This window comes from Sinocyclocheilus grahami, unplaced genomic scaffold (assembly GCF_001515645.1).
Source record: "Sinocyclocheilus grahami isolate Dianchi unplaced genomic scaffold, SAMN03320097.WGS_v1.1 scaffold150.1, whole genome shotgun sequence".
NCBI lineage: Eukaryota > Metazoa > Chordata > Actinopteri > Cypriniformes > Cyprinidae > Sinocyclocheilus > Sinocyclocheilus grahami.
In genome coordinates this window covers 746,753-766,272 of record NW_015505329.1, presented here as the reverse complement: position 1 = coordinate 766,272, position 19,520 = coordinate 746,753, and the positions used below count along the sequence as shown (strand labels likewise).

Sequence of the window (19,520 nt, the reverse complement as noted above, 5' to 3'; positions counted from 1 at the left end):
CACGACATTCTAATTTATTGTGATGCACCTATATATATATATATATAAATGTGTGTGTGTGTATGCATATATATATATATATATAATTTTATTTTTTTGCAGGTCTTAGTTTGCCACAAAACTGACCAGGATGGTCTGATGGTGTGTTTAGATATTTTTAATCAGTGTAAAAATGTAGTGGACAAAGTAAATACTTGCACTTATTGTGGTCTCCTTAAAAATTCAGGGATACCAGTTCTAAAAGGCAAATTTACTGTGCATTATTTGTTATCTGCATCCAGCCTTTATGAGCAGAGAGGCAGGTTACAATACATACTTATGAATATTAATTAAGTTACACTGACGTTACTTGGTAACATTAGGCTCGTTCACGCAACGCGCTGCGCAACGTCTGTGAAGAGAACAGTGAAGACACTGGAGACGCGTTCATAAATGCTGAACTATTTTTAACTTAACGCTGCGTCTTAAAACGCGGCACTCTAGACGCAAGGGCCAGCGAGACGAGTCGCAGCGGTCAAAGACGCCTATTTAAAACATCGAAAGACGACGTAAGAACGCGTCCTGTGCGGCATTTTTACAGACGTTCAACGTTATTGTTTATATGTATAAGATAAGTCCTTTTTGATTGGCTAGTTGCCTACCAACGTCTGCCTGCCAACCAATGAGGTAGGACTACATCGCCACCGTCATGTTACGTAATTAATATTCATGAGTTATGCTCAAATGGGTTTCCTTGCAGTTCATACTTTCGGTTTCAGATTTGAACCTTGTGTGCAGGGCACACGAGCAACACTAGCATCCCTCTTGTTTATGTACTATTTTTAAGCTATAATGTATTAAATAAATGTGACGACGACATTGAAAACATTACATTCTTACATTTTAAAGCAGACTTTCAGTAGTATCTTCTAACAAGGTACGTATTGTTTGCTTCTTTCTTTTTTTCAATGGCATATTGTTGTCTACATGCAGTGCTGGAACATCTTTAAGCTTATTCAGTCCTGTACAGTCCCAAACAATTCACAACTCTTACTATTACTTTGATATAAAATGGACTGTTAAGTAAGCAAAAACTCATCGAACCTAATATTAAAATACATTTTTAGTGAAAGTGAAACTGATTTACTTAATCGAAACCACTAACAACAAAAAAAGTACCATTGTTTTACATGAACACTTTTTTTTTTACACTAATTGCAAAGTTCTGTGATTTCATTGAGATATTTGTTTGAAATGCTGTTTTCTCATTGGCAGTGCTGGAGATGAAGGATAAGATGGCCGTTCCTCTGTTCGCCCTGTTGGCAGTGTGTGTGGACGTGAGTGCCGTGATGTTCATTGGTGCCATCCAGCTCTCCCCGTCCTTCATCAACAACACCTTCATCCTGCCGTGGGCCGGTGGACTGCTCCGAACATGTCTCCTCCTCTTCGTCTCCTTCACCTACCCTGGCAGCCCAGCGTGGATGAGAGGATTCGAGGGGGTGCAGACAGCTGTAGTTCATGGTCTCGTCTATCCAGTGTATATCTCCTTCCTCTGGGCTTGTGACCGGCCTATAGTGGAGCTGGTGTGGGGTTGGCACACCTGTCAAGGGGTAAGATGGGTTTTAACAGGGGTGTACAGACACCTGGAAGAGTATTTTAAATGTCAGGTGAAGATACAGTGGCTTTTTATATGTGTGCATTAAAATCCGATTATATTTCAGCTCCTGCAGGGTTATGCGGTGCTGGCTTTGTCTCTGTTGCTGTGGAAACGACATGTTCCCACTCTCCTCCCGACGGCCAAAAAGGAGAAAACAGAGCAGAAGGCTTCGCTGCAAAGGCTGCTGGGATACATGAAGCCTTTCAGTGGACGTTTTGCAGCCGTCTTTTTCTTTGTGGTTATTTCTTCATTAGGTAAAAATATGTGTTGGGTCATACATATAAATGCACATTTTCTGTTTAATGTTATGAGCAGTGATTGCAGCCTGGAGTAATGATGCTGAAAATACATTTGATTTTTAAATATATTCAAGTAGGAAACATTGCTTTTTAATTGTAATAATATTTCAAAATATTACTGTAACAGTAAACAGCTGGCATTAAAAAATAAATGCATGAATGTTTTCTGCAGCGCTGTGTGTGAGTTTGTGTGTGACCTCATCTACAACATCACCATGAGCCGAATACACACGTCCATCCAAGGACTCGTCTTCCAGTCTGTGCTGAAGCAGGATATTGCGTTCTTCGATAAATCTTCCACAGGTGAAACTGCAAACATATTCCATTAGTGCTGTTCTTTTTTAACAGCGGTGTCTTTTATCAGATAACTGTTGCTGTCTTTGATTGTTTTAATGCATCCTGTCACTGTTACCGGTTTCCTGTTCAGGGGACATTGTATCTCGCATCACCACCGACACCAACACCATGAGTGAGTCTCTGAGTGAGAAGTTGAGTCTGCTCATGTGGTACTTCATGCGTGTCGTCTTCCTGTTGGGCTCCATGGTGCTGCTCTCCCGCACGCTGACCTTCTTCACCGTACTCGGCCTCCCCATCATCTGGATCATCCCAGAATTTTCTGGCCAGTTTTACCAGGTAAGATTGATATTAATCTTATATTAATATCATACATTAGATTGTAGGCTAATATCTTAAAAGGAGCATGTTGCATTGTATTTTTTCACATTTATAGTGCACTTGTAATGTTAGTTAAATCAAAATGTGGTTAATCGGGTTATATATATATATATATATATATATATATATATATATATTTATATATAAATTAATTATATAAATTAAAAAACATTTTCCCCTGGTTCCCTTTCGAGGGAACTTCGAACTGCGTCCTCTAGGGGTCGCTATGGCCTAGAGGATGCAGTGTCTCGTTCCCTACTCAGGGAACCATGGTTACATAAGTAACCTGAGACGTTCCCTTTCAGGGGAACTTCAAACTGCGTCCTCTAGGCCATAGCGACCACTAGAGGACGCAGTGTCTCGTTCCCTACTCAGGGAACCATGGTTACATAAGTAACCTGAGACGTTCCCTTTCAGGGGGACTTCAAACTGCGTCCTCTAGGCCATAGCGACCACTAGAGGACGCAGTGTCTCGTTCCCTACTCAGGGAACCATGGTTACATAAGTAACCTGAGACGTTTCTAGGCTTAAGCCTAGTCCCCGACTAAAGAGTAAGTCTGAGCTGTTTCAACTGAAAGAAACATGCACTGATTAATCTTGAAATATGTCAGTGCCTTTGTTTTGTCTCAAGATACACACCAGTAATGTTTTTTTCTAAGGCATGTTTATAAAAATTACTTTAAAATCCTAATTGAACTATGGCCTAGTCCTGGTTTAAGCTAAGCCCCGTCTGTGAAACCGGGCCATTAACTAATAAGTATCACCATATTTCCTCAGTTGATTAATCACAGTATAAGACAATTGTTTTGTATTACAAGTTTTCTGAAATGTTATGTTTAGATGTGCAAGATGTGTTTTCTTTCCACTAGTCTGAAAGAAGACATATTATGGAAGAAAATCAGCCCAGAATCTCAAAATTGACCAGTACATGAAAAAACAGTGGTTTTGTTTGTAGTGGCTTTCCTTAAGACATCTGTGGAAATAAAGCATGCTCAAAAAGTCAGCACAGAGAATATGCATTAAAATGATTTTATGTTTGGTATGCTGAAGTTTCCAGTGACACCTTCCATCCAAGATGCTGGTGGTTTTCTTTAGCTCATCAAGTCCATCGAGAGCATTTGTGTTGATGTGTGATAATGTTTTTTCCCCACAGAAACTTTCTAAACAAGTGCAAGAATCTCTCGCCAAGGCCAATGATGTTGCCACGGAAACCTTCTCTTCCATGAAGACAGTGAGGAGCTTTGCAAATGAGGACGGAGAGACAGAGAGGTACAGGAAGTGCTTAGAGGACACGTATGCCCTGAACAAAGTGGAAGCCGCTGCTTACGCTGCCTCAACTTGGACCAATAGTGTACGTGATTTTGGTATACTGTTGACCTTTGATTTGGCCCACCATGCCATATCACAATAGGAGGGGCAAATCTTCATTTATTATTTATATATATACTATTGTATTTGTATACATTCATTTATTATCTAATGCATCTTGAAGTTTGAAATCAAATGTGCATTTTTCAGATGTCGAGTCTGGCTTTGAAAGTCAGTATACTGTACTATGGAGGGCGGCTTGTGACAGGAAGTGATGTCAGTAGTGGTGATCTGGTGTCCTTTGTGCTATATGAGCTTCAGTTCACATCAGCTGTGGAGGTAAGACTTCAGATTCTGTCTGTTTGAGCGCAGACATCATGCTAAAACAAGCATCACTATTTAAACACTAACACTTAAACTTTAGGAATGCCCTGCAACCACTCACAACACACTAGAATTTCTGTGGCGAATTTTGCATGGGAAAACACCACTTTTAGTTTGCTTTTGTGGCTTTAAACCAATGCCTCTTCTATCGCAGGTACTGATGTCATACTGGCCGGATGTAAAGAAGGCAGTCGGTGCTTCAGAGAAAATCTTTGAATATGTGGACCGAAAGCCTGATATTCCTCCAAATGGATCCCTCGCTCCTCAAACTCTGAAAGGACATGTGCAGTTCAAAAAGATCACCTTTGCTTATCCAAAGCGACCGGACACAGATGTGCTGAAGGTATTGAAAAAGCTCAGTAAAGTATGATATTAATAAGATTAATCAGTAAAGATGTCCTATTATATTTCACAAAATCAAAAGAAAGAAATCATGTTTTGCCCAAAGAAAATTAAGTCTGTTTAGCATTATGCAGTCCCTCCAGGATTTTGCGATTCTGCGATCGCTGAATTTATCGCAAAATCAAGCAAACTCCACAAAAGCTCGCAAATTTTCATTTGGGCTGCGCAGCGCAGACCGTTTATCTGCTGGGGCTGATCTCGATCATGCGACACAGCGCTGGGAGATACAGTGAAGAAAGCAGTCCAATTCGCCGCAGAATCAATAACATCTCTGTGAAATCTTGTGAGAAGCATTCAAATTCGGCGCAGAATTCTGTTAAAGCTACAGATACCAGAACAAACGCCACTGATGTGGAAACCAGGAAAAACATTGTTCAATAAACACAAATCACCACCCTTCACCATGGATTTAGCGTAGTAAAACTACGGGAACAACTTGTGGCTGAAATAGTCTAATGTTTTCGAGTGTTTTTAAACACAACTTTTCCCAGTGCTTCAAAGCTTTAAGTATTACCGAATTTGAAAGTTATTTTAAATGTGATGACATTATTTGTTCATCCTTCATAGGTTGCCCCCATTTATAAAACTAAAAGTTTCATAATGTAGGAAAGCAAACACTTATTTAAAAATAAAAAAATACATTAAATTACCACTGGTAGATGGCTGCAGAAAAGTACTTATAGGCTTATTAGCCATTTCCACTCCCTGAGATATATTTTTTGTATTTATTAAATTATGTTTAGACATTATGAATGACAGTCATACAAGTTAATTTTATCTGCGTCTCAACTACCCAGACAGCACAAGTACATCTGTAAGACGTCTGCTAAAGATCTGGGAAACGTCTGCTGTGTAATCTGATAAACATCTTAGAGACGTATTGCATCTTGCATATGTAAATGCAGAAATCAAATAGACATTTCTGAGATTGGGGTGAGTGCTTTACTCTCAGGTTCTGGTGGCACCTTCTGTAGAACTTAATGGCACTAACCTCAAATGTTAGTCTGGAGCCCTACAATGGTTCTCGAAGTCAGAAAAGTCATAACAATGTTAGAAGAATGTTGTCTGTGGTATATTTTCACTGCAAAACAATAAGAAATGCTGCAAATATCACCGCACATTTTGAGAAAAGCCGCAGCAAAATCAGTCATTTTAGGCCGCAAAAATCAGAAAAAAGTCCTGCGAAATCCTGGAGGGACTGATTATGACAGTGAAAGACATTTTAATATTTTCATTACTTTAATGCAATTAAAATTCTCATTCTCTGTACTGTAAAAAAATTCTCATTCTCTGTACTGTAATGGCAAACAAAGATTGTCAAATATTTATACAGTTATAAATATTATACATTTTATATTTAAATAATTTGTTGCTGGCCTTTCTAGAACGTTTCTCTTGAGCTGAAGCCGGGCCAGATCACGGCTCTGGTGGGTCCATCAGGTTCTGGAAAAAGCACTATTGTGAGTTTGCTGGAGAGATTTTATCAGCCTCAAAGTGGGAAGATTTTACTGGACCAGACGCCACTGCTGGAGTACAAGGACCAATATCTACATGAGAAGGTAATCCTATTCTTTTCTATATACACTCAAGAAAAAAGAGAAAAAAGGTACAAAAGCTGGCATTGGGGTGGTACGCTTTTGTACCTTATTTATGCCTAAAGGGTGCATAATAGTACCTTAAAGGTACATATTAGTACCTACCTAAGTGACAGCTTTTGTACCTTTTTTTTCTCGGAGAGTGTACTAATAGCTGCATCTAAATAAATAAAAGTGACTTTCTTTGTTTGAATTCTTTGTTTGCCGACCTTGTTTAATCTCCACCCTCTTCAGATTAGTGTGGTGTCACAGGAGCCAGTTCTGTTTGCTCGGTCAGTGCAGGAAAACATCAAATATGGCAAAGAAAATGCCTCGGATGAAGAAATGAGCGCTGCTGCCAAGCTGGCCAATGCAGATGACTTTATTTTGAATTTGCCTAAAGGATATGACACGGGTGAGTCTTAAAGGAATAGTTCACTCAAAAATGAACATTTGCGGAAAATTGACTTACCCAAAGACATCCAAGATGAGTTTTTCATTGGAGTATTGTAATGTTTTTATCAGCTGTTTGGACTCTCATTCTGACGGCACCCATTCACTGCAGAGGATCCATTGCTGAGCATTTAAAGTTGGTTGAGAAAGTAACACGTTGTTTTGTTATTCTCAGATGCTGGAGAGAAGGGCGGTCAGGTCTCCGGAGGTCAGAAGCAGCGTATCGCCATCGCCAGAGCTCTGATTCAGAAACCCCAGATTCTAGTGCTTGATGATGCTACCAGCTCACTGGACACCGAGAGTGAACACAGGGTAAGATGCACACCTACTGATGCCGTATACACCACGAAAACAACCACCTGATTGAAACCATTTGGAAAAGCCCATACATGTACATTAGGGTTGAGTGATGTGTTGAATATTCACAGTATGTTTGCAATAATTTTACATTAAGCAGCATTGTGAATATCACTTTCATCACAACCTTCTTTGAAATTTGGCCATTAAGTTTGCTAAAGAGAATATAATTTCCAGTAGTAAGAAGTTCAGTTTTGTGAATCATTTCGAGCTGCCTTAATGAATCGATTCAAAACTCTGTTTAATGAGTAATTTGCATCACATTAAATGCATTTAAATATATGTTAAATATATGTTAAACATTTTAAATCTAGGCCATTTAAGAGCAAATACATAAATATATATTTATACCGAATATCAGCTAAGTTTGAAAAATATTGAAATACTGAATCAATCTGTTTAATGATTAATTTGCATCATATTTAGTTTTAGTAAAACATTGGTGGGTAAATATATTTTTTATTCTTCTATGTTTTTTTTATTATAGTTTTAGTTAATACTGTTACGCAATTTTAAATCTATTTTGTTAAGGTACATTTATACCAAATATCACCTAAGTTTGAAAAATATGACACTGAATCTATTATAATTTTTTTTTTTTTAAGTTTTAGATCTTACAGTTGCACAATTTTAAATCTGTTTTGCTAAAATGGCTGCTTGGTTGAAGGAATGAAAATTTTTTTTTTTTTAAGTATATAAGAGCAAATTAATAATTAGGTATTTATACCAAACATCAGCTAAGTTTGAAAAATATGACACTGAATCTATTCAAAACTGTTTAATGATTAATTTTCTTCATATAAAATATTAGTAAAATATATGTTGGTATATATATATATATATATATATATATATGTTTGTTTGTTTTTTTTTGTTTTAGATCTTACTTGCTTGGTTGAAGTAATGAAAAAAACAACATTTTAAAGCATGTAAGAGCAAATGAGTAATTATGTATTCATACCAAACATCACCTAAGTTTGAAAAATATCGAGATGCTTTGTGTAGTGGCTCCTTGTTTGTGATTTTTCCCTGATCTTGGGTTCTCGTCCACTTCTTCTCAGGTGTACAGCGCTCTGCGGAAGGAGCTGAAGAACTGTACGGTGCTGCTCATCACTCACAGACTGAGCGGCGTGGAAAACGCAGATCACATCATCTTCCTCCGAGAAGGGGAAGTGGCTGAGGAGGGGAACCATGAACAACTGCTAGCCAAACATGGATTTTATGAAGAGTTTGTGAATCAACAGAATACTTCAATCCATCGCAACACAGGAGACGTTACAAACTCCAGCCAATGATTTAGAGCAGCTGCTCTACAATTAATCTGTGCTTTCATGTAATACCAGCACAAATCTATGGAAGCCAGCACAAATATTTATGAAAAAAAAAAAAAAAAGGAAATTTTTATCTCACAATTTTGACTTTTTTTCCCAGAATTTTGAGATATAAACTCGCAATTATTTTTATCTCACAATTCTGACTTTTTTTCACAGAATTATGAGATATAAACTCGCAATTGCGAGTTATAAAGTCAGAATTGCGAGATATAAAGTCACAATTGTGAGTTAAAGTCCAATTTTGAGGGGGGAAAAAAGACTGATATGTTCTCAGAATTGCAAGTTTATATCTCACAATCTGACTTTTTTTCTCAGAATTGTGAGTTTATATCTCGCAGTTCTGACTTTATTTCTCAGAAATGCGACTTTATGTCTCGTAATTGCGAGTTTATATCACGCAATTCTGAGAAAAAAAGTCAGAATTGCGAGATAAAAAGATAAAAAATTACCTCTTTTATTTTTTATTCAGTGGCGGAAACGGGCTTCCATACAAATCAGATGACAAATCTTTGCATTTGTTTTCTCTATTAGCACATATTTCTCAGCTGTTCAAATACTACTAGTGTTTTTAAATTAGGTGTAAATATCACAAAAATGCGAGCAAAAAGATATGGGTGAATCTCAGTCAAATATGTCCAGGTTTCCTACTACATCAAAAGAAATGTATTTTATTGAAATGATTTTTTCCATATATCATTTTTAACCTAATTTTAGGGAATCTATTTAATTTTTCACATTGTGATTTATCTTTTTTCCTAAACTCACATTATTATAATGTGATTTACTTTTGAGCTTTGCCATTCTCATTGGTGATTCTCTTCTCATTACGTACACAGAATGAACCCCATATAATACAGTGCCTGCACACATATTATTTTTCATAGTGTTTACCAGAGTATCTATTAGACATGTATTATATTTCCCATGTATTGTGTAATACATAGCATTCACTTGCACAGGTGTATTTTTAGTTGCACTTAACAAATTTGTAAAATGTTTAAAATTGATTAGAAATAAAATTAAAATTAGGATTATTTTCTTTAAACAGTTCTTTCTTTTATTTTCCATGGACATGTTTCCTGAGACTCACCCATATACAGTTAGTCAGGGCTTAGTAAATCAATCGTAATACACTTTCCCAGCAAAGTACCTCAACCGTGTCTTTATTTGTTGTGGTATTTATGTTTTTATGGTTGATATGTTCAGGTTGTAAATACAAGTAGTGCTTTGTAACTTTCATTAGTATGGCATTTTAAAACATTATTGCTTACAGTTGTTGATTATGGACATGTAATGTGTTTGCCCAATAATGTTTGATAATGATCTATTAATGAAAATAATAATAAAGTGCTACCAATTATTATTATTATTATTTCGTTTTTTTTTGTATTCATAATTGTTGACATTTTAGCTTTTCATACTCGTATAAGACATTTTGGGACAATTGATCATTGAAAAAAATCCTGTAGTACTATACTTAACGTAACACATACTTATTTAGACTAGCATTGTAGCACACACCCATACAAAATAAAAGATTAATAGGTGAATCAGAAACAGTATTTTACAAAAAAAAAAAACATTGTATTATTTAAAAGTTTAAAAGATTGAAAAAGCTTTCCAGATCATAAGGAAATTAAGGGTTACGAGAAAAAAATATTTGCTTATGAATATGAATTATTTTTATATCGTTCAAAATATAATAAAGTAATTTAACAATGCGTGCAGTCAGTGTAGAAGCTTAATTAACATGCTAAATAAATAACAAAAATTTTATTAAAACAGTATTATTGTTAATTATTAAAACAGTTAAGATTCCTTTAGTCTCTTTATCATCCTCACTAGTCACTCATTACTACGCTGTACATGGGCGGTTCTAGCGCTGCGGAAGGACTTGACACTAAGCCAATAAGAAACCAGTTTCAGAGGCGGGACGAATTCTGATTGGTCAGTGGCGTTCTTATATAAAAACCCTGGAGCGGAAATTGAAAGGCGCCATTTGCTCGTTGGACGGCGCGGGGTAGGTTACTCTTAAGCAGTTGAATAACAATAAAACGGGGGCGAAAACGCAGGATTCCGCACCGCAAAACTACCCCGATCCATCCGAATGGAGGCGGCCATCAACCCGTCTCTTGACAGGTAGTATCGGCGTGCCCTCGGAGCCTATTAACTAATCCTGTGTGTGTATTTAATCACAAAGAATAAGTAAAAGGGAAGGAAGCGTTTGTTTACAAGTTCATTTTCCTCCTTCAATGGCAATGTAACTCATATTAAAACGGCTTTGCGTCTTTTAAATTGAGTTCCAGCTATTAAAATAACAGCATGCAGCGAGCATCACTGTGGTGTGGGTCTACTGCATCTTTTCCCTCCGCCATCTTCAGCATTTAAAGGGCTACACTGTAATAACACACATACTCACCATGGTAACCACAGTTCCTGTCGAAATACAATAGTTAATTTGGTTATTGATACAAACAGGCATGCAGCTAGGTTAACTTGGTATTTACACTGTTGCAATGTCATCTCCTATTAATCATGGCATTATAGTGAACTGTTTACATTGTGGTACGGCATGCTAGTGTGCCATATAACTTCTGCATCTCAGTGTTTTGCATGGCTTGCATCTGTCTGATTGTGTTTGCGCGTGCAGCTCATTTGCACAAGTGCAGTGTGAATGAGCGATCTGAAGTGAATGGCTCGTGTGTGAGCTGTGGTTGGTATTAAGTGTGTGTACAGGGGTAGGGAGGGGTGGATGATTCATGTGGCTGCTGTCCTGTGCTGATTGGGCATGAATGCACTGAACGCTTGTTTACAAACAGAATAGGCGAGACAGACTGAATGACATTTACTGAAGAGTCTCTTATAGTATGTTTTGCTATGCACTGATGATTTTGTCTTGCTGCTAATGCATAGTGTTCATGCACAGATGAATTGTCTATTGAATTAACGAGGCAGTAATAATTTATCCAGTGCATGTGTATTTATGCCTTGTAAACAATTTGTTGAAATGAATTGTGATTTTGGAAGAATAAGAATAGAATGAACAAATCAGTAGTATTCGAAATTGAATGCTATTGTTTTCCACTTTTTTTAACAAACATAAAAATCTAAATAAATTTTTGTATTTTTTAATTATTTTTTTGTATCCGTGTGTGCATATGTAATCAAAGGTTTGGAGTCAGTATTTTTTTTTAATTTTTTTTATATAAATTAATTTTTGTGCTCAGCAAGTAAATTCACACATTCAATTAAATAGTAAATAGGTTTTTAAAGATAACCCCCAAATTCAGTGAATAAATCGCATAACTTTTAAAATATATTAAAATAGAAAACAGTTTTCAAATTTTAATATATCAAAATATTACCTTTTACTGTATTTTTGATCAATTAAATGCAGTTTAATGTTGACATGTAAAATTAAAAGAATAAAATAAAAAACTTTATATATAAATAGTTGACACAATATCTAAGCCTACTCACCATTCCCTAATATAAATATATATTTCTTATTTTAACGTAAAATGTGTATTATCTATTAATAAGGCAGTAGATAGCTTTTGAAACTGACATGAGGGAAGTTTAACACTACTTGGTTATGCCATTTAAAATGACCAAATATTTGGTTATTAATCGAATTAGCTGATATGTCTGTCTGGTTGTGGCTAATGTATGTTTTATATATTTAATGTAATATTATGTGGCTTGTTCAGGCTACAGTATGACTAAACAATGCAATGTTCAATATGCAATAATATTTATTATATATTGCATTATTAATTTTTTTTCTTATCCTCCAAACTTAGCATTACATGGTGCATGTCTTGTGTTTTGTTGATGATTTTCTGCAGCAGCTCTGTGGGAGTAGGGCTGTCTGTCATGGGTGGGATGGAGCAGAGTTCGGGCAAGCGTATTAGGAAACCCTCGCTGCTCTATGAGGGCTTTGAGAGTCCGTCTCTGCCCCACGTGCTTCCACCCGGACCCCCTCCGCCCCAGCAGCCCCCGGTTACAGACCCCAGCCGACAGGGACGCACCACCAATCAGCTGCAGTTCCTCCACAAGGTCTTGGTGAAAGCATTGTGGCGGCATCATTTCGCATGGCCTTTCCATGAACCTGTGGATGCGGTCCGACTCAACTTACCTGTGAGTGAACGCTTACTTTCGGAGAATAATTCGCCCTAAATTGTCATTCCGTGTCAAATCAACTACATTTCAAAATATTTTTTCTGAAGACAGACAAGCATAAATAGCAATGAAAGCCAAAATATTAGATGTCATGGATGCATATTTAAAGAGTAATCCACTATTATGACCATCATCATCTGAAATTTGGAGCCAAATTACAAATGACTTTAGAAAGATGGCAGCATCATTGTTATTTGTACATAGATTGGTAGGTCTGTTAGTAAAATCTGATGACTTTAGCAGTCTCCGTTGCATTATATGCCAATGGTGAAATGGGAAAAAACACTTCTTCTTTTCCAAAGTTTGCATGCCTGTAACTTAAGAAGTATTAAAGATATCTTAATGGCCATTTAGATGTAGGTTCTTAATAAACTTTTCTTTTGATATTTACATTTTTAAGGCTCTACATGGTTCAATTCCAGCGATATTGGGATCTCAATATGGCTCTGAGAGTAAATTGTTACATTCACAACTAACCAAACAACCTTCATGTCATTCCAAAACATGTGCTTTTCTTTTTTCTTTGCGTTGCATTGAGTCTGTCCAATCAGAAATCTTCGGCATGTTGTTGGTGTCTTGTGTCAGGGCAGGTCATATTACCAATAGTCTGACAGACTTTCCCATATTCATATGCACAAATGATATGATCTCCAATAGGGCTGTGCGGTATTGAAGAAAAATGCGATATGGGATAACTCATTAAATAATGCAATATTCGATATGCGATACAATAATGCTTAAAGTGCCACATGCTCAGATGAAACAGTTTTACTCAGCTGTTGCTGAGTCAGTTCTGTGAACTTCTATAACTATCTTGTGTCATATACTGTATATATGGTTATTTGTATGTATGTATCAAGAGTTCCTGTAAAACCACAACCATTAGGAGGCCATGATGGTCAGAGGCCAATGGGCAAATTTGGCCAGGATGCCGGGGTTATACCCCTACTCTTTTTCGAAGGACATCCTGGGATTTTTAATGACCACAGAGTGTCAGGACCTCGGTTTAACGTCTCATCCGAAGGACAGTGCTTTTTACAGTATAGTGTCCCCGTCACTATACTGGGGCGTTAGGACCCACGCAGACTGCAGGGTGAGCACCCTCTGCTGGCCTCACTAACACCTCTTCCAGCAGCAACCTAGTTTTCTCAGGAGGTCTCCCATCCAGGTACTGACCAGGCTCAGCCCTGCTTAGCTTCAGTGGGCAACCAGTCTTGGGCTACAGGGTGATATGGCTGCTACAAATGTACATTTGCGATATTTCAATAATTTCGATATATTGCACAGCCCTAATCTCCAATGATACTATTTCCTGTTTTGCTTTCAGGACTACCATAAGATCATCAAACAGCCGATGGACATGGGCTCAATCAAGAAACGACTGGAGAATGACTACTACCGTAGTGCCAGCGAGTGCTTGCAGGACTTCAATACCATGTTCACCAACTGTTACATCTACAATAAGGTGTGTTGCCATGGAAACATCCCGCAGTGCTCATTAGGCATTACCTAAAGGTTAGAGCAGAAACATAGTCATTTCATAAAATTGCTGTATTAAGCACTAAAATGAAATGTGAGAGATGGAGAACATACGTCATTTAGTACTTATTTGAAGTAGACATACTATGTTTAAACTGATGTCAAAAACATGTATGTATAATATACATCCAAGTACACTGATGTTCGAAAGTTTGGGGTTTTTAATTAGGCTTGCCGCGATAGACGGTGCTGACGGTGATACCGTTTTTAAGCCGCAACACCGGTTACGTCACTTGCCCACCGCGGGACCGACCCCCACCATCGTTTAGATTTTTTTGTAGTAATAAAAATCATTTAGTTCAGTAAAAGAACAGACACTACAATTAAAAACGGAACGCGGCTGCTCAATGCAGCGTGCCGAACGACAGTCGCATCACAGATCAGATTTCATTTCTCCAGTGAGGAGAGTGAGTCGAGCTGACTGACAAGAAGAGTGAGGTGAGACAGACAAGACGATGGCAGATGATTTAGTTTCGAAACTAAATGCAAAAGCGCATGTTTGGCAGTATTTTGGATTTTGAAAAGCCTGTTGACTTTTGCCGTTTATCTAAGGTGATTTTGGAAGTTTTTTTAAACATTCGTTTCTTATTTAATTGGTTCCACAGTGTTTGCTGATTTTTACTTTATTTAAACTTTGTGTAATTTATTTATTTTATTTGACAACAAAAAATGTATTTGCCGAATTGCCGTTAATTCGAAAGTGAAAGTAAAATGCGCACGACACTTTTAAGCTATTTAAAAGTGAAGGAAAGCGAGGAAAAGGGGGAAAATTCAAACGAACAATTGCTCTACGCTGAATTGCCGCTATTTGAAAGTGAAAGTAAAATGTGCACACCACTTTTGCAAGCTATTTAAAAGCGAAGGAAGGCGAGGAAACGCCCCCGCCACCACGGGTATACCGGTATTATCGGTGTTGTCACACGTCGGTTAACCGGTGGGAAAATGTCCTCACCGTCACAACCCTATTTTTAATAAGAAATTATTAATTTTATTTCTCAAGGATGCATTCAATTGATCAAAAGTGACAGTAGAAACATTTATAATGCTACAAAATATTACATAAATAATAAATGCTGTTCTTTTTAAGTTACTATTCACCATAGAATGATGAATGTGAAATGTGAAAATGTGAAAAATGTCATGGTTTCCACTAAAATATGAAACGGCACAGCTTTTCAACATTGATAATGATCAGAAATGTTTCTTGAGCAGCAAATCAGCATATCAGAATGATTTCTGAAGGATCATGTGACACTGAAGACTGGAGTAATGATGCTGAAAATTCAGCTTTGCATCACAGGAATAAATTACATTTGAAAATATATTCAAATAGAAAACACTCATTTTAAAGTGTAATAATATTTTACTGTATTTTGATCAAATAAATGCAGCCTTGGTGAGCATAAGATTTTCCAAAACATCCGAACCCAAACTTTTGAATGGTAGTGTACATTTACATATCAACATCGATCTATCAACTGATGCCGCTGTTAACATTTTCTACGGAAGTGTATAATGTGAATTGTTTTTCAGCCTACAGATGACATTGTGCTGATGGCACAGTCTCTGGAGAAGGTCTTCTTACAGAAGGTTGCCCAGATGCCCCAGGAAGAGATTGAGTTGGCCCCTCCTACCCCTAAAGGCAGAGGAGCAAAAACTATCAAAGGACGTCGAGGCAGAGGTAAGTTACACAGTCATATAGTCTGTAGTGTCAGATTTGTAGCTAATTGTGGCCAAGAACTGCCTGTTCAGACAGGAGGATTTCACCTGACTGACATGTAAAGCAATCAGTCAATCAACCAGTCTGTCACTTTTGCTAAATGTATGCTTTATTTCCATCAGGAGGAGGAAGTGTTACGTCAGCTCACCAGGTGCCTGCCGTGTCGCAATCAGCATACTCTCCTTCCTCACCCGACACACCAGATTCACGGTTTTCCACCCCACCTCAGACCCTGCTGAGCAACAGCGGCCCTCCTCCACCACTGATGACCGCACCACCCACCCAACCCACCGCAAAGGTTCATACACATAAGCTTCAGAGCACCACTCTGTGATGTTTTACATGTCTGTTACTGGACATCATCTTCATCCGGCTCATCTGGAGTTACTTGTTGATCCATTATGTTATGTTATGTTATTTACTTAATTACTTATTATTTTATGTTATATATTTTTACCATATACACACAACCCACTGTTCATAAAAAAAAAAAAAAAAAATGAAATTAATACTTTATCAAGAATGCATTAAATTGCTCAAAAGTAACAGTTAAGGCTTTTACATTCTTAAAAAGTGATGGTTTCAAATAAATGCTGTTCTTTTGAACTTTTTAATAACAAAATTTTATTTAAAAAATCTTATAAAAATGTATCATAGTTTCTACCGAAATATTAAAATAAACTTTATTAATCATAAACTGATTTCAACATTGATAATAAAAAAAAAAAAAACGTTTCTTGAGCACCAAATCAACATATTAATAAGCATATAAATGATTTCTGAAGGATCATGTGACACTGAAGACTGGAGTGATGATGCTGAAAATTCAGCTTCACATCACGGAAATAAATTACATTTTGAAACATATATAAATAGAAAACATTTATTTTAAATTGTAATAATATTTCACAATATTACTATTTTTACTGTATTTTCTATCAAATAAATGCAGCCTCTGTGACTTCCTTCAAAAACATAAAAAAAATTTACTTCAAATTTTCTACATTTTTGGGTGTTGTATATGTAATAATAATTATGTATTATTTATTTTTATTTATTTAATTACCTAGTAATTATAATAAATTGACTACTATTTTATACATTCATATGATCAGTATTTAGTGTACTTACAGACTATACTAAATACACCATATATTTAGTCCATGCTACTTGTGTGCTGTATTCCAAGTCTTCCGAAGCGTTTCGATGGAAATGTCTGAGGAGCAGACTAAAATTTTATTGATTATTAACTGAAAATGTTACTATCTGCCATTGCTTTTAAACATTTTTAGCTGCTGGTTGGTTCAGTTGTGTATGTAGTTATTACTAGCACTAAATGAGAGCCTTGTCTCTGTTCTTTCTTCAGAAGAAGGGTGTGAAGCGTAAAGCTGACACCACCACTCCCACTACACTCAGCTTCCCCGTGACCGCAGCTGCTCGGATGGGAGGCATGGGAAAAGGTCACGGATCGGCCGGAGAGATGCCCCACTCTCTGTCCTCCATGCCTGTGGATTGTTTACCCAGCATGGGCGTGAACGAGCCTACCCACCTCCAGCCCGTCCTAGGGCGACCACTGTCCCGTCGTCCAATTAAACCTCCACGTAAGGACCTGCCCGACTCAGTGCGCCCCCATCAGCCCTCGCGGCGGGGGAAACTAAGCAAGCAGCTTCGCTACTGCAGTGGCGTCCTTAAAGAACTGCTGTGCAAAAAACACGCGGCGTACGCCTGGCCCTTCTACAAACCCGTGGACGCGTCGACGCTGGGCCTGCAAGACTACCACGACATCATCAAACACCCCATGGACCTCAGCACCATCAAGGTGACTTGCATGAACTGCACATACACGCAGTACTGGTGCCGCCTTTGTGTTGTTTGGATGGCTGTGTATACATGCTTCCACTGCAGATTTTTAGCTCTGGAAAAGTTCTGGGTAGCATTAAAGCAATCTGAGTTGATGTAACACTCCGCCTGTGTTTTGTGTTCCTCAGAGGAAGATGGATGAGCGTGAGTACAGAGATGCCCAGCAGTTCAGTGCTGATGTCAGACTCATGTTCTCCAACTGCTATAAGTACAACCCACCTGATCATGATGTGGTCGCCATGGCACGAAAACTGCAGGTACATGAACTCAACTGCCTCTGCCGTTTTGTATAAAGATGCATCAATATAGAGATGCTTAATTCTGCTTGCAAAATTGTAATGATGCTAAAATAGGCTTCTGTTTTTGTGCAAAGTGTTGCTATGTAGTAATTGTTTGATTTGGCTGATAGCTAGAATGGTTTATATATTAATGTCATTTTTTGCTTCTATTATCAGCCTAGTCAAAGCGAGAGCCGTTAAAAATATTTAAAATACAATTTTAAATAATTTTAAATATTTCTTTAAAAAAAAATTTATTTAGGTAATATCATGTATTTTTGTTCTTATTATTTATTTTAATATTTGAAATATTCTTATTCAGCTTATTTTATTTGAAAATGAGGCCTGATAACTGAAAGTGATTCAGATTAATTAAAGTAAAATAAATTTTATATATATTTTTACAGATGTAATATTTTTAATATTCTTCCCTTTGTCTTTCCACAGGATGTTTTTGAGTTCCGCTTCGCAAAGATGCCTGACGAAGTTTCGGAGGAGGAGGAATTGTCTCCCATGCCATTAGGACGGACCATGGGCATGCTGGGAATGCACCACTCCTCCTCTTCATCATCCTCATCCTCCTCCTCTTCCTCCTCGTCGGAGAGCGAGCCGAGGAGCGACAGTGAGCCGAGCAGCGACAGCAGCCCGAGTTCTGACAGCGAGGAGGAGAGAGCTCAACGCCTGGCCCAGCTGCAGGACCAGGTGTGTACTCAGGTACACAAACCTTCCTGTTACGCTCTACTTCATACATGCACATTACACAGCATGAAATCAAAGTCCTCTTTTACTTTTCTCTCGTCTTACTGTGCATGGTTCATTCATACATCTTTATAATATCTTACATGTTAATCTAAAGGAAGAGTGTCATGACTGTGACTGTCATAACTCGATAGTATCTTTCATCTTTTAACATGTAGTATATGTCTGTGCTTTAGCTCAGAGCAGTACATGAGCAGCTGGCAGCCCTCTCCTCCGGCCCGATTGTCAAACCTAAAAGGAAACGAGAGAAAAAGAAGGACAAGAAGAAGAAAAAGAAGCCAGTGAAACGCAGAGGAAGTCGAAGTTTGATGAGTGATGAGCGGGAGAAACCTTCCAAACTGCCTAAAAGCAAATCCAGCCATGCTTCCCTGTCATCCACACAGAGCAAGAAAGGCCCTGCGTAAAAAAAAATTTATTTAGGGAATATCATGTATTTTTGTTCTTTTTATTTATTTTAATATTTGAAATATTCTTATTCAGCTTATTTTATTTGAAAATGAGGCCTGATAACTGAAAGTGATTCAGATTAATTATATTAAAGTAAAATAAATTATATATATATATATATATATACTTTAAAATATTTGTTTTACTTTAATATAATTAATCTAATTTCATATTTATTGTTATTATTATTACTCATTTCAATATTTCTTATTTATTTTAGTCATTAAATATAATTTGAAGTACTAATATATATACTGTATATATATATATATATATATATATATATATATATATATATATATATATATATATA

The 19,520-nt window shown here is 37.1% G+C and overlaps 2 protein-coding genes across 2 annotated transcripts in view; both read left to right on the top strand.

Annotated features, from left to right (window-relative positions):
- Positions 1-764: 764 nt before the first annotated feature.
- On the top strand, positions 765-8,514 carry LOC107592117 (antigen peptide transporter 1-like). The gene is made up of 12 exons (XM_016281499.1): positions 765-916; positions 1,255-1,589; positions 1,701-1,940; positions 2,070-2,238; positions 2,363-2,568; positions 3,764-3,961; positions 4,129-4,257; positions 4,457-4,645; positions 6,090-6,263; positions 6,534-6,693; positions 6,907-7,043; positions 8,150-8,514. Exons 2-12 carry the CDS (start codon positions 1,263-1,265, stop codon positions 8,381-8,383), a joined length of 2,163 nt encoding a protein of 720 aa, XP_016136985.1. The 5' UTR covers positions 765-916; positions 1,255-1,262; the 3' UTR covers positions 8,384-8,514.
- A 1,912-nt stretch (positions 8,515-10,426) lies between these two features.
- The window catches only part of LOC107592163 (bromodomain-containing protein 2-like), an 18,879-nt gene continuing 9,785 nt past the window's right edge, over positions 10,427-19,520 (top strand). The window contains exons 1-9 of the mRNA XM_016281566.1: positions 10,427-10,561; positions 12,271-12,562; positions 13,932-14,069; positions 15,677-15,824; positions 15,986-16,161; positions 17,230-17,682; positions 17,852-17,980; positions 18,449-18,715; positions 18,937-19,153. Coding sequence (XP_016137052.1) covers positions 10,530-10,561; positions 12,271-12,562; positions 13,932-14,069; positions 15,677-15,824; positions 15,986-16,161; positions 17,230-17,682; positions 17,852-17,980; positions 18,449-18,715; positions 18,937-19,153 — 1,852 coding nt within the window. The 5' untranslated portion in view covers positions 10,427-10,529. The remainder of the gene's footprint in view (positions 10,562-12,270; positions 12,563-13,931; positions 14,070-15,676; positions 15,825-15,985; positions 16,162-17,229; positions 17,683-17,851; positions 17,981-18,448; positions 18,716-18,936; positions 19,154-19,520) is intronic.